This window comes from Anabas testudineus, chromosome 2 (genome assembly GCF_900324465.2).
Source record: "Anabas testudineus chromosome 2, fAnaTes1.2, whole genome shotgun sequence".
Classification (NCBI taxonomy): Eukaryota; Metazoa; Chordata; class Actinopteri; order Anabantiformes; family Anabantidae; genus Anabas; species Anabas testudineus.
Genome location: NC_046611.1, coordinates 17,066,310 through 17,082,056, shown reverse-complemented (window position 1 = coordinate 17,082,056; position 15,747 = coordinate 17,066,310). Strand labels below are relative to the sequence as shown.

The following is a 15,747-nucleotide window of genomic DNA, read 5'->3' as shown; positions in this document are numbered from 1 at the left end:
TTAGGCGAGTAACACGACTGTGTGCCTCATTTCTTCTTCTTTTCCATTCTCCACAGGGAATTATCCGCCTCCATCATTTTCTCTCACACCAACTAACTTCATGTCCTCTCTCACTACATCCATAAATCTCCTCTTTGGTCTTCCTCTAGACCTCCTGCCTTGCTGTGTCTCCAATAAGAATATGTTATTTATAAACCTTTTAGACTTGTGGGTGGCTCATCCCACTTCAATCTTGCATAAGAACAAATACTTTAAAATATTACATCAGATATATAAAAGCAAAAGAAAAGCAGCTCTAAAAAATTACGATACAAAGTTCTGTAGCATGGATCATTTAGATTAAATCATTTTAAACTAACTTTAATTTGTAGCGTTCAATATTGGGTTTTTGTTTATGTACAATGCGCACGCGTCATTTCCTCCGGCTTGCCGTAGAAAAGCGAAACCCATCTCGGTGGAAATGTCATATGTAAAACTGGTAATTCTCTTTAACGATTTTCACATATTATCACCTTAAACATTATAATGTGTTATGTGATAAACGGTAGCTGTCATCTAGTGTTATACCATTAGTGTTACAGTTTTAAATCTGACTAGCGGATCGATTCTTGCTAAATTAACAAACAGCTACCGTTAGCATGCTGCTAGCTGCTGTCGCTAACCTTGTAGTTGAACAAGCTACTGAGGAGTAGGCTACTTCCCGTAGAAATACCTATGTTCATCTTGTGATCTACAATATCTCACTATGTATCTAAAGTGGTTTAACTTGTAGTGCGGGTCCATTTAGCACTTTTACTTATGCATGTGTTCTGTCCCTGTGTCACCAGGTGTCGCTATGTGTTGCTGCTCCCGGGCTCACCGGCCTGCTCAGCGGCTCGGTGCTGGCAGCGAGTGACGGGAAGAAGAGGAGCTCTCTGCCGGCTCTGAGTCTGGATGAGGTACTTTCATAAACACATGCAATGAAGATCATGGGGTCAGAGGTTTTTCTCCTTCAGCTCTATATTTCCAACAGAAGCACGCATCATCTTGTTTGTTTCAGCTGCCATCTTTATACACCACCCCTGAAGCAGAACCCCTGCATGTGGCACCAGAGGAAGGTCCATTGGAACAGCATGTGGCATCCCTGAGGAAATGGGCAGATCCATACACGAATCAGTGTCAGGTGTGTTTACACCAGTGCACCAATTCTTAACCTCAGTGCAATATATTCTGTGAACCTGTGCAAGGTCACACCTAAACATAATAATAAGAAGCTTGATATCCAACCATGACAATTTCTGTAAGCTGCACAAACAAACCGGGAGGTTGAAAATCTCAACTTAGCTTTTTTTTGACCAGTTGTTACACGATGGCACACAATGAGGCGTTTGAGTACATGAAACGGAAACAGAAACATACAGTAGCACCTTGTCTACATTGATGTCATAGCGTCAGCAGCATCTTGGCACAGTAGCAGCAACTTGTGTGTTCTGCACTGTATTCTTCAACACTCGAGGCTTTTAAATACAATAATGAATGAAAGTCACACACAGTTTGGAAGCAGCAGCAGCCAAAAATATAGACACTCGGACAGTGTATACACCTGAATTGATTAAAACAGGAGTGTATCTTTTGCATCAGACATGCATAAGATGGGTGACTGAAACACTTTCTGTGGTCGATACACTTTAAGAGTAATGATCACATGTATTCCACCACCAGACATCGTGGCTTTGCCCCATTAGTGCCAGATGCTTCTGTCTAAAGCAATATACAAATGAGGTAATTTTAGTCCAAGACACGGCAGATCAAGAAGAAGCCTCCAAGAAAAAGGGTCTATACTCTATACTCCACAAGATGTGCAGGTGCCTAGCAAAAAGCAAATTAAATTGTTTTACTATTATGTCCACATCATCTCAATGAAAGAGGAAATACTAAAAGAAGAAGTCAGTCAAAACCGCTGAACTTTTAGTGGTCGAGGCCAAACCCTACTTTCAAACTTTAATTTCAGCGTAAACTTATCACCTTTTCAGTTCTTGTCTTCTTCACAGGCACTGCATTTTTAATTCCAGCTACGCAATGCCATGGTGTACTCACACCCTGTTGTAACTGCACATGTCCCAGTCACATGAGCTCGGAGCCAAATAACCGTACACCACAGTACACATCTATCATCACACAAACACCATGAGCCACAAGTGGATTGTGAAACACAGCTGTCGTTATGATCTGTGATTACATGATATGGTGTTTCTGCTTTTAGTTAAAGTTAGAATAGGCATTTATTACTGGCTTCTTTTTCCCACGATAAGAGGATGTTGTGTTTTAAATAATTTCTAATTGGGGGTAAAGGATAAAAAGAGAATGCTTCATAAATAAATAAAACAAATCTTTTTTTTTTTTGTTTTTGTTTTTTGTAGCAAACTGTCCAGACTGCTATGGAGAAAGTAGAGGTTAGTAACACATGACAAAATTATATACTTTATACTATATTTAATAAATATAAAAAATAATATAATGTTGAGATGTACAGATGTTTTTAAAAAGTTATTTCCACTAAGTTACTGCATGTGGCTCCAAATCTCAGACAAAGGGAAAGTAACCTGCTGTTCTTCTCCATCTGTGACTGCTGATTATCTTTTGGCCACAGCAAGTTTACCGGACTGTGGAGCCCACAATCAACACCTCCATCGCAACAGTCACAGGTAACAAAACACACTTTGTATGGTTTGTGAACTCCTAAACACGTCTCCATTGTAATGCATGCTATACATAATTTCTATGTTACTGACACTGGACAGGAGCAGGAATATTTGAATGAGCAATATGAGCAGGAGGAGCAAGAAAAATGATCTATGTTAATACAGCCTCTCTGTTGGTTTAGGAAAAGTTGGAAACTGTGTCTAGTACCTATCCTTTAATGTGTTCTATTGTCTTTTTCTCATTAACTGATATAACTTGTATTAGTGTAAGTTTGTAAATTTTAAACAGAAATGTAGCTTTCACATTCGCTTCTGCATTTAGGCCAGTCTGTGGCTGTTTTGGGTTTTTTTCTTAGTGTTGTATGTTTTTTTGTTCAGTCAGTTGACCCTGTGGTGAGCAGTATACAAAATGTGTATTGTTGGCTGTTTGCTTGGTGGAATAAATCAGACATAGATGTATATTGCTTTGGTAATGTTATTTTAATTACCATCCCATTGTTAACATTGACAGGTAACACCACTACTGTTATCAGAAATTTCACATCCTTTCAGGCATTTTTATTCAGTCTCTCTTTCTTATTCCTTGTTTGCCACTTTTATTCTGTCTTTTAGATGTGTACCAGTTCCTCAGTGACCCTCCCCCTGACCTCTACCCCAGTGTGGGAGTCGTGGGTTTCTCTGGCTTCTTGGGACTTTATTTGGCCAAAGGTAACCAGTTCATGTCCACATTTGCACCATCATTGTGTTTCCATGCACTTGAGTAACCAGGTTACTCAGGTTCTAGGGGATGGTTTACATGGAGCATAGTGATGTGGTGACTAAGTAAACAAGCAGTAGATCAGTAACCTTGCTTATCTTTGGTGTAGGTCACTGTTTTCTGTGCATCATTCTTTAATGTACACTAATGCATTTTCTATTCTAGGATAATATAGGCAACAATATTTCCTGTGGCTGCTACCACTGTTAATAATTTCTATAAATTAATAAGTCAATATAAGGTACTAAAGGAAAAGTGAACGGCTCTAGAATTAGTTTTTATAGCTGTTCCTTTACTTTGACCTTTGATTCCTGTAAAAACACAACTTTCTCTTTCTCAGGCTCCAGAGTGAAGCGACTTGTATTTCCAGTTGGACTTATGGCTCTGAGCGCCTCCATGTTTTATCCTCGGCAGGCTGCATCCCTGTTAAAGGTGTGTATGTGTGTTATATGTCATCTCTCCCAGCAGACGCAGAAAAAATGATGATACTGACCCTCAGCTTGCATCCCACCAACACCTGCCCAGGTTTTTAAAGCCTGTACCCACACAGTCAGTAAACAAACTCTGGTCTGAATCCCGACCAAGGGACAATTGATTCTGAACTTAGATTTGAACTGCTTGAAAAATGTCACATTTCAGGAGAGGTAGCATGATGTCTTTGAGGCTACGGGCCACATTTAGCAAACTTATGTTCGGAGTTCGGAGCTCATGTTCAAAACTAACCATACAAAGAAAAGAGAGGTTCACGGTTAGAACAAATGTCTACTGTAAGGCTGGGTAGACTGATAATGTACCACTTGATTCTGTCTGAGAGAGGTAATAGACCAGTGTGTGTAATTTTCGCAACTCACCAATGAATCCACGGCAACATCAGGACAACTCAGTTACACAACTTAAATAAGATTTGTTTAATCCATGACTTGTGTATAAGTGAATCTCTAGGACTTTTGAGTGTTCTTGGCCTAAGCTGGTGCCAGCAGCTGGTATTTCTGAATTTATACGTGAGTTTAAAGCTTTAAAGAAAACATTTAGATCTGCACTGACACATAGTCTGGATTCTTTTGACCTTCCATTGCGTAAATAATTAATTCTAATCAGTAGAAAGCACAACATGATGGCAATAAAGATTAAAGCTCTAAATCTGTTGTCCCCTCTTTATTTAAAGCTCCTCCCAGAACTCAAATACACGGAGGAAACAGATGTGAAAACAGGGACAGTGACATTTAAAACTAATTTTATTTTTAGCTGCAAGTTATTCTTGATAACCACTGAGGAAAATCACACCCTGGCGGTATGTACTGTAACTTACTCCCGCTCTGACAGACGTATGTAGACTAAAACTTTCCACACAGATCTCAAACATTACTAAAATCAGTGTTTGTTTGATCTGTGGCTTGTTTCCCTTTAGGAAAGGGTTGTGGTTTCCCACAGGAAGCGCTGGCTGTGATTTGTGTTGCTACTTTCCACCATGTCTGGGTCACTGTATTTACTGTATTCCCACCCTGAGTGCCAAAAAGCGCAAACACAAGGCTCACAAAGAGGCACACCTTGACACAATCACACTTTATTTAACACATACAGAGTTGAAACAAATGGATCGGGGTGCATTTGTAAGAGCAACGCATTTTAGTTAAAAGATGATTTTTAACTTTTGTTTAGTTGGTTAGGTGTTAAATCAAGTTACATAAAAAACTCATAACTACACTTAATTTTATACTATAAAGAGTCGAACAAATGTTAAACTGCAACTGTAAAATTCTGTATATGTAAAATGAGTAAATAGCTACAAAGTGACAGTATAATAATGAACTATGAAAATTTAAATATGCAGATCAATATTGAAAAAGCCCAAGTTCAAGTTTCAGATTCACACTTGTTATGAGAAAGTGTTGATAATGTCACACAATCAGGGTTATGTGTAGTCAGTTTATCTATGATTGGTTAAATAATGGCTTATTTTCTTTACATCAGGAGAGTCGGGACTATGGGTACACCTGGGCCCAGCAGGGCCGCACCACCTTGGAAAACGTTTGGAAAGATCCACCACTTGGAAAAAAGAAGGTGAGTCTTCACTGAACGGTCACTGGGTCTTCTTCACTCCTTATGACTGTTTTCATATTGTGTCAGAATAACAGGCTAGACATGAAGCTCTGAGCTGTAACTATAAACGAGGTGACACATCAAGCCAATAATCAGCCATCAGTGAGCGGCTAATTTTTACAGCGTGTCTGCTCTGTTGGCACTAATTAGACCCCGTCGACAGATTTTCATAATTACAGAATTAGAGCCAGTGAATCACCACATGAGAAGAAAATTAGATTCCAGTTCCATTTACAGCTTGCTTATATTCTCGATTAGAGGCAGCTATAAATGTGGTGAGAGTGATGTGAAAATGGTAAACAAACGCTCCCAGTTGCTGCTTTGTTTCCAGTTTGTATATCTGCAGTCCGAGGACGTCTTCTGCTTTACCTTTTTAAATGACAAACGCAAACAACGTGTAGGGAGTTGTTGTATTTTGCCACCTTTTGACCCAGACAAAGAAGACGTGAGGTGAAGCAGCAGTCGCCTCTAATTTTAGTCGCCTTGGTGTGTCGTGGCCCTTATGTCTTGTGTAAAACACTAATTAATTAGTAAAAATATATAAAATCCCTAAAAACAAGACCACTAGCTAATCATAGCTTTTCTCTCTCCCTATTCTCCTTAATGAACATTATCTGAGTAGAAAGAGCGACCTGAGAGCAACGACACAGCCAGCTGAGACGGCAAGAAGACGCACACCTCTCCATCCCGACAGGCTTTCACTTTCCAGTAATACACACTCACTGCGGTAGATGAACTGCATATTTCCCACACAGTTAAACTCCCTGATCCACAAATTAGAACTTGTAAGTTTCATTTGATTCAACTGCTTTGTTGAATTATATTCCAGTGGTGCAGGGAGACATGAAACTGGTAAAACTCAAACACTGGAAAACATCAACGATGGATTTGAATTGATTATGTAAATGTAGAATTTGTTTAATTCATTTATTGTAAACTGAATATGTTTTGGTTGTTGATGACACTTGACACTCTGTGAAACCGTGATGGACATTTTTCATTATTTTCTGACTTTTGATGGACCAAACAGTTTCCTTTTCAGTGAACGGAGTTAACAATCAGCTAATTAATGAATAATGAAAATAATCGTTAGTTGCCACCTTAAATGTGACCAGTGATTAAAAGTTGTCACCTCAGCTATGGAGGTCTGTTTGACCTGTAGAAAGTGTTAACAAGTGAAGTAATCCAGGTGTAGATTAAAATGTTCTGTTAGTGCTTTCTAATGTATCAGTGAATTGAGATCAAACCATATTCTCAGTCCATACAGTAAATCTTCAGTAAACATTGTTTTAAAGCCGATCACTCAAATCTCCCATAAATGGGATGGTTTGTGTTGTTGACTTTCAGTATTTTTGTGCTGTGTGTGGAGCTGTGACTGTACAGATACCAGAAGTGTTTCACTGTTTACTCTGGAAGTACCACAGAGTAGTATCTCAAGGAAGATCATTCTGTGTGGACAACATGTTCACACAGTCTGTGTTTAGTATTTATTTTACCAGATGTTGTATTCAGGTCACATAGTGATGCAAATAAAAGCACTTTGCTATAACAGTACAACCAAATAACGCATTTATTCAGTGTTGACTTAGTTATTAATGAACCGTATCATGGTGTGTTTAGTACTGTTTTGAGTTTGCATGTGTATCTGATATTTTACATTTTCATGTAAACTTTCATTTTTTAGTTTTTTTTTTTTTTTTTTTGCAAAATTGCATGTCTTCTGTAGTAAGGGGTGTTCCCAAACCTATCAGTTATTTACAAAACTGAGGTATTGAAAAATGGGGAAAAAATAAGAACTGAAATGTCTTATTTGCAGAAGTCTTCAGACCCCTGTGGTCAGCTGCATGTGTTTGCTTTAATTTTTCTTTACCTGTGGCAAACTGAGTTCAAAGAGGTACACACCTGTGTATGTAAGCCTCTGTGGACCTCTACAATAACATTTTGTGGGAAAGCTCAGATCGGTGACAGGTACTTTTACAAAAAGGGGACTTGCTGCTGGATGTGTTTATGAGACCACAGCGTGAGGTGGAAAATCCACTCTGGAGTGAATGACAACACCTAATATTTGTCTTCATATATAAATGGCTTCCAGTTTCCAAAAGGGAAAAAGACTAAAAAAGTGTAATTTACAAAAAGCTGAATCCAGAGACGTGTCTGATATTTTGCGACTGGTAAAGGTAGGATGATAGGACCTTAACAGACAAGATAACTGGTCAAAACTCCTATAATGTGATAATATCACACAGGTCCAAGTAAATTGCTTTTTATCTGAACCTTGTCTAGTGTTGTCTATATGTATATTTGTGTTTATATAAATAAAATAAATACTTGTAACACTATGTGTTACATAGTGACACTACGTTTTACATAGTGACACTACGTTTTACATAGTGACACTACGTGTTACATAGTGACACTACAGCTGTTTTTACACTATGTAAAAACAGATGTGCAGGCAGGTAGACGATGGAAAAATGCATATAGAAACAACAAAATACAAAGTCAAAGTTATAAACCTGGACACAAGGTGTGGGAGACTGCAAAGAGAGCTAGAGTAAGTATATGAGTAACCTAACACTTTACTAACAGGTACTTCACACAGTACAGACAGTACATGATTCACATTTCTATACACAGTATGTATAAATTGATTGTATGCATATTTGTAAAGCGGTGGGTGATACATACATGCTAATGCACATCTGAGCTGAAACTATAAAAATTATAGTGTGTTATTATTAAGTGAATAATAAATGTGTTTTTTCATTTTTTCTCTTCCCACTGACAAATATGTAAAAACTGTTCATTTTCAAAGTTTACTTAAACTGGTCAATGTTCATCCAGTGATGTTAAACGTTACTTGAGTTGATTGCTTTTGTAGAAAGTCATTCTCTCTTGAGTTCAGCTCAGCTGTGACATGTTAGAGCAGCCTGCGGGAAGTCGACTTCAACACAGGCAGGTCTAGAATTGTTTTAATGAGGGGTTGGCACATTTGGTAAATGAGTAAAAGCTGTTACACTCAAACGCATAAAACCTTCTGGATATAATAAACTGCACACTTTATGTGAAGACATGTTAAAAAGTTGTTATTTCTCTTTGCGCTGAAAAACTCCTACTGTAAATATCACACTCCTTTTGGTGGTATCAACATCAAAAAACTAATCTTACCCTTGCAGATTCCAGTTATATTTATATTAAGATAGTTAAAGTTAGACATAGGAGTATATATATTCTACCTTGAACAAACTTCACTCTGTCCAGAGCACATGCAAATGCAGGCTAAGATGTGTGGCAAAAAAATGAACTCGTGAAAATCAGACATTGCTTTTGAGTTCTGGTTCGACACACACATTAGTTCAAACAAACTAATACAACTAGCCTGGATAAAAACGATGGTGGTGTGATGAAGTGTGTCCTGTAATTAGCTACTTCTGTTGAAACACGAGTCTGACCAGAGATGGAGAGTTTGGTGCTGTGCTTTCTTTACATTTTGTTTATCAGGTTTTGTACTTCACATTTAGTTTGAAATAAAATAGTGGATACTGCGTTAAAGTGTCAAAGCTACAATTTTACTAGATTTACATCAGTATAGAAACAACGGTGTGGGAGACATACTGGAGGACATTTAAAAGAATGGATGGATTACTGAACAGTCTGTAATCAAACTGTAAATTGAGGCTGAATGTAAAATCATTAAGGGAGAAAAACATTAAGACGTCAGTGCAGTCAGTTGTGAAGCTGGTCAATGTTCATCCAGTGATGGTTAATGTTAAACACGGAAGTGGTTTTTTGAATGGGGTCAAAGACAATGTTTTATTTTTCTTTGGCCCTAATTTACTTAAATTGGTTCAGGTAGAAACAAATGAATTTATTATATTTACAGTATATGTTTAGCAAATAGTTTATAACACTGTAGTGATACACAGGACAACTACTAACTACCTTTTATTTTTTGGTTGTTTTATTTAAGTTGTAGACAGAGTTCTCTGTTAATTTATCTTTAGAGACAAACTGGGCCTCTATGAAAAATACAAGATCCAGTAAGAGTCCTTCAATAAATGACAGAGCATAAAGAACAACAAATGAATCTTTTGGCACATTAACTGGACTCCAGCACTGGTCAGTTTCATTTCCTTCACTGTGGAAAGGATTTTTCTGATACTTGCACTGAGATAATCCTGATTTTCAACCAGGCCTCTATTCTTTAGGTGATTCATGACAACATGCCGATTTCAGACTGAGATAGCTCTGATGATTCTGCTCCAGCTAACCTGGTTGTAACAAAACCAAACCAAAGTTTGTGGATTTACAGTGGGAACATTTTTTTTTGTTGTTGTTGTTGTAATGATTTCTTGCATCAATTTGTCATGAAATGTGATCTGAAGTCAAGAGTATGATCAAATATAATGTGCCTAAAATAACAGCACAAAAGAAATTCTGATCTTTCACAACTTAATTGAGAACAAAAACCTCACAGTGAAAGTGGAGTGGAGTTTGCGCTGCACGAGAAGAACAAGCTTATGAGTCAAAATGACCCCAAAAGCACAACAAACACTCACCTAATGAGTTAAGAAATAACCCCCAATGACAGCCAAAGATTTGAAAGCATCATTGTAACTGGCTAACATCTGTGTTCATGAATCTGCAGTAGGTAAAACACTAGGGTGTCTATGGTAGTACACCACGAAGGAAGCTGCTGCTTGCTACATGGCAAAATGTTTTGTGGACTCATGAAACTCAGATTGAACTATTTAAAAAGAACACATAACACTACAGTTGGTGTAAAAAGAGACCACATATCATCATAAAAAACATTATCCTAATCATAAAGTATGGTGGAGGAAACATCATGACTTGGGCCTGGCCAGCTTACAGTGATTGAGGGGAAGATGAAGTTTATGAAGTGTATCAAAAAATTCTTCAGGATAATGTTAGAATGTCTGTACGTCAGCTGATACCTGTAGGAGTTGGGTGATTCTACAGGACAATGACCCAAAACACACAACAGAATGGCTTCAGTAAAACAAAATCCACCTTTGGGAGTGGCCAAGTCAGAGCCCAGACATCAACCAGATAGAGATGATATGGAACGACTTGAAGAGAGCCACGCACGAGACGTCCAAAGAATATGATGGAGCTAAAGCAGCTCTGCAGGAAGAATGGACTAAAATTCCTCCTGAACGATGTGCAGGTCTGATCCACAGATACAGGAAGCACATAGTTGAAGTTATTGTTGCCAAGGGGGGGTCAACCAGTTATTAATTCCAAGGGTTCACATAATTTTTAAAACTATCACTGTGAGGTTTTTAATGGTTGTTCTGAATTCTATGTCATTATTTTAGGCACATTATATTTGTCAATACTCTTGAGTTAGATTTTGATCAGATCACATTTTATGACAAAATCCTCAAAACTATGAAATGTCGCTGCATTTGTTGATCCTGAATGAATCTGATTTGTGTTTATTGTTGTTGTGGAATAAGGGCAAAAGAGTTGGGGAAGTAGAAACAGAGGTGATCATTTCTTCGCTCCGTCTCGTCTTTGCAGATCTGTCTGCTATGAAAATAAATTGTTTCTAAAATATCTTCCAAAGCCGCCCTAACTGTTCAGAAGTCTTCAGAAATTCTTCATGTTAGTGTAATTAAAAATCTCGTTTCATTCCACTGAACTTCAAGTTCCTAGTGTATCAAAGAATGAGACCACTAGTATACACGTGATCAGTAATTGTTTTATTGAAAGCTTAAGTGATTTTAATTCTTCCTGCACATTAAATGCACTAATGCTGTCAAAGAAGGGTTATAATCGACATAATTGATTTAGACTATTGATAAAGTGAATAAAGAATACACAAAAGTTTACTTAAGTACTAAGCTACACAAAGAAATAAATTTAGTGTCGTGTTCCCCTTTTAAAAGCAGAACTTCCACAAGTCGACCCTCGTCCGAACATAGAGGAAAGTTGTCAGGTCAGACAACAAACTCTCCATCTGTGGACGTCTGTCACTCCTCAGGTTTACTGGCCATCTTCACGAGGCTGTCCTTGTCGAACCTGAAGAGCCTCCAGCCCTCCTCCTGAGAGAGGTCCTCAGCACCACGACGTTTGTAGAACTGGACGGACGGCTCGTTGTTCTCCGCGACCACAAACATCATGCCGGTGCAGCGTGTCTTCATCGCCAGCTGAAGAAGAGATGAGAAGAGTTAAAAGTCTGAAATACTAGATTTTTATGCACTGCATCTTGCCTTTGTCAACTTCCTTCTAAACTAAAAAAAAACAAAACAAATGTTTGTGCCTGATTCTGGATATATACACATTTTTTTTTTTTTTTTTTTTTTTTTTTTTTTTAAATGGGGGATGGAAACTATAGTGTTACTCATTGGTTTAGTAAACATACTCACATCACTCAGGTGACGCAGGATATGTGAACCGATGCCCAGCCCTGGACAGAGAGAAGAACAGGAGGGAAAAAGAGGAGATTAATATTGAATAAGCTGCTCTGACGCAGGTTAGGAGCAGAGTTGTATACGGAGAACAGGTGAGGAAATTTTACCTCTGTACTCATCCATCACGTAGAACTCCTCCAGGTAGAGCTGTTTGCCAACCCAGGGGTCATATGTGAAGTAGTACATGGCAAAACCCACCACCTTCGGATCTGCAATGACAACAAGGCAGACACTGAATAAATAGCTCATTTTGTTATTTTAAAACTGCTCATGCTGCATATTGTGTGATATATTATATGTATGCATTTGTAAAGATCTACTTAAAGTCTGGGTACAGTTTGTACTTGTGATTTGACAGCATGTGTGTGCACGTGCCGCACATGATTAGGTTTAGATGAGATTTTGAGAACTTGACGTCATTCCACATGTGACTAAAAGAAGAAGTGTGCATGAGGTCTGTGTCTGAGCTTGCGCTGCAGGTTTCTACGGAAGCACATTACACTGACAAAAGCAAATTTACATCGGAGATTTTCTATTCAGCTCATGTTCAGTTCTTGTTGTCCTATACAGGTAGCACCATAGCACCTCTGTCTTCTCCAATAGTGCCAATTACTTTTTAGGATTTGTTGAGCTGAATCTCAAAATTACAGGAAATAGTAAATGTTAAAAATTGTTACTCGTGGAAATAATTACTGTACAAGAAACAGGAGGTACAGTGTTGCCAAGAACAGCCCCATTTTTAGTCGTCATTTGTTTACATTTCAGTCAACTAAGTATGCTGAATTAGCCATTAAAGGTTATTTTTGTTATGTGTCATTGGCTGTAGTGATAAATGTCGAGGAACTGCTGTGATACTAAAGAAATCTTAAAAACCTGATAATTCTAAAGGAAGTTATCATATGTTCAATTCCAGTACCATTACTAAGACCAATTATTGTGAAACTATGAATGCAGCTCAAATTCAGGTATGAAGAAAGCCACAGTTACAGGAAGCACACACACAGACACACACACACACACACACAAAGAAAGAAAGAAAAAAAAAAAAGAAGGTCTAATTACACCATTAGATTAATCACTAAAACGAGTGGTCTAAGACAGTGAGTTCAGCTGAAAATGTAGTTTCCTATTTTTTTGTGTTTTTTTAGGGGGAAGTGTTTCCTACCATCACTGCTGTTCGCTCCTTGGATTTCAGTGATGATGCAATGGTAAAACTGGGTGTCACCAAATCCGTCCTCAAGGAGTTCTGGAAAGGAAATAAATGTTTAAGCACAAGAAGAACACAGTGACAAATTGTGTAAATAAATAATTGGCCAACCTTTTTCAGTGAGTGTCACCTGGTGCTCCATCTCTTCGTATTTTGCAAGCTCCTAGGATAAGACACAAACAACAAATTCTTATGTTTAGCACTGGAATGACAAAGCAATTAATCAATCAGCACTGTATGAGAACCTATAGTGAATGTTTACGACACAAGACGGTCACATAGGACTACAAGGAGACGCACAGACCACAGGCGGTCACAAAATGACCACAAATAGATGCAAAATGACCACAAAAAACAAAAAATGATCATATACAGGCACAAAACAATCACAAAAAGATGCATAAGGACCACCAGGAGATGCAACAGGACCCCCAAAATACTCTGTATTACTAGAAAGTACTATGAAGATAAAGTTCTGCGTATATCATTTAAAACACTTAAAATATTGTAATACCTTTAATGGCCCGTTTCTGAACTAAATAAAAATGTTTATTTCATCACTATCTTGGCTCTGTGGACGTGTGATGGCCATTTTTTCCCCCACTTTTATAACTCAGATAAAGTGATAATGAAAACATTCATCTTTCTGCAGACTAATCTGCGTTATGTACAGTCCAGTGCTGACAGCACTATAATAAAATGTCTGCGTCACCCCACGTATGTACATATGCAGGACGTCAGACAGGCCTCACGAGTGGCTCGGCGGATATGAGTCGTCTGGATAAGAACAAAGAGTAAGAACAGGAAATCCTCCGGACATGTTCCGGACATGTTCCACCTGCTCTGTAGACACCGTCAGGACGATGTTACATGACTTCATCGACGGTTCTGTGTCAATCTAGTCAGAACTAGTATTACAGGGCGGACAAGACCGGCTTTATGGCCTAACACACACACTGTCCTGTTATTCTCTTGTAGTTATGTTGACCGTTACATTGGATTTATATAAAATATCACCACATTAAATACTTTTATTATCAAATATCTGGTATACAGTTACTCCTCTAATCCTACCTTCACCAGTCGTAAAATATCAGGAACGTCTCTGGGTTCTGCTTTTCGTAATTTATACTCCATTTTCTTCTTTTACTCTTTTTTCCTCTCGTTAGAAGTCCTCTGTACGTGAAGAGAAAGATTAGTTGTTTCTTCATTCGCTTCAGAGTGGCTTTTCTCCCACAGTCAGCCTCTGGTACGGACGCGTTTGTCGAGATAGGTACATTCAACAAAATGGGCCCTCGGCTGGGTCGCTGCCCTTAGACTGACCGGACCGTTGTTTACATGCGCTATTTATACCAGATTCACGCCGGAATGCAATTGGTCAGTTGACACAGTTCTCAGATTTCTGACCAATCAGCGACAACCTCTGGACTTCTTTTATCCAATCAAAGCTGAGAAAGTGTTCACGTGAACGAATGTTTTTATAGCGTTAGACGACCTTTGTTTTGATGGTGAAACCTTGGAACATGTTCTCTACCTTAAAGAAAAGGAACACTTTGATATTTAAAGTAAAGGTTTAAGTCATGTAAGTAAAAGTAAGTAGTATAATCAGGAAAATGTAGCCTGCTCAAAGTTTTAAAAGTAACACAACATGTTATTTGCAGTTCTAAATGGTATTATAGTTAGTTAGGAACCCTTTTTGCTGATGCTGTGGAAAATTATGTTTGGCTTCACCACTAAAGACAGGACAATTATGAGAACATGACCCAACCACACAGCTCTTAAGGCCGTGTTGATTCTAAACCTCAAACTTGATTGTGACTGATAATGTGATGTGTTTTTTCTAGTTTCTAGGTTTAGCTGAAACTATCACAAGTTTAAATGTGGTTTCAGACTTTTGGACCTTTCTACAGACATATGTACACAGTCCTCAACTAAAAATCTTGACAAAACCATTTATTTAAGAAAGTCTTTACTAATGTACATTGTGTAATTCGTCTAGAACAAAATAATAGCAGTCAGTGTAATCCAAAATCATTAATCCATGAAGGCTGTATCACACTAAAATTCTATTTAAAAAGTTGAAATCCGGATGTTACTTGAATTTCATCAACTTTTTCAGAATTGTATATATATTCACCAGGCCAAGACATGTAACACTCAAAGAGATCATAAGGTAATTTAGCAAATAAAAATGATGAAGAATAACAAATAGCAAAGAGCAAATAAGGTATCATAATTAAAATATGTTAACATAATGATGATGATTAGAATGTAATAAAATAATAATAAAGGCATTAAATCATAGGAAAAAACAATCCTGGTAAGTCCTGGTAAAATATTTACACTGGGAATACAGCTGTAAGTGTTTAGAAACATCACAAAATATTTCTCAACGTGTAATTAACAAAGCCACTCATCCACAGCCCCACACTGTTCGCACCATCAGATTTTAATAACCCGAGGGTCCAATTAAGGAGAAGCTCCTGACAGCCTGAACTCAGGGAGACAAAGACACCCCTGAACGTAGCGTCGTGCGTCATCGTCCGGTGGGAGGGGCCTGAC

At 38.0% G+C, this 15,747-nt stretch overlaps 2 protein-coding genes across 3 annotated transcripts; one reads left to right on the top strand and one right to left on the bottom strand.

Moving 5' to 3' along the window:
• The first annotated feature begins 431 nt into the window (after positions 1-431).
• Positions 432-8,517, top strand: apoob (apolipoprotein O, b). 2 transcript variants are annotated; one of them, XM_026361026.1, is made up of 9 exons: positions 432-478; positions 828-938; positions 1,016-1,162; positions 2,400-2,432; positions 2,630-2,684; positions 3,294-3,389; positions 3,779-3,870; positions 5,410-5,499; positions 6,161-8,517. In XM_026361026.1, the coding sequence occupies exons 1-9, from the start codon at positions 461-463 to the stop codon at positions 6,194-6,196; spliced, it is 678 nt and encodes a 225-aa protein (XP_026216811.1). In that variant the 5' UTR covers positions 432-460; the 3' UTR covers positions 6,197-8,517. The 2 variants fall into 2 exon arrangements, with proteins under 2 accessions (XP_026216811.1, XP_026216812.1); XM_026361027.1 differs by having other exon boundaries at positions 1,040-1,162; positions 6,161-8,515.
• Positions 8,518-11,246: 2,729 nt separating this feature from the next.
• LOC113164838 (diamine acetyltransferase 1-like) lies at positions 11,247-14,496 on the bottom strand. The gene is made up of 6 exons (XM_026364350.1): positions 14,260-14,496; positions 13,297-13,348; positions 13,144-13,224; positions 12,086-12,187; positions 11,934-11,974; positions 11,247-11,714 (listed from the first exon to the last, which is right to left on the bottom strand). The coding sequence occupies exons 1-6, from the start codon at positions 14,320-14,322 to the stop codon at positions 11,538-11,540; spliced, it is 516 nt and encodes a 171-aa protein (XP_026220135.1). The 5' UTR covers positions 14,323-14,496; the 3' UTR covers positions 11,247-11,537.
• Between the last annotated feature and the right edge of the window lie 1,251 nt (positions 14,497-15,747).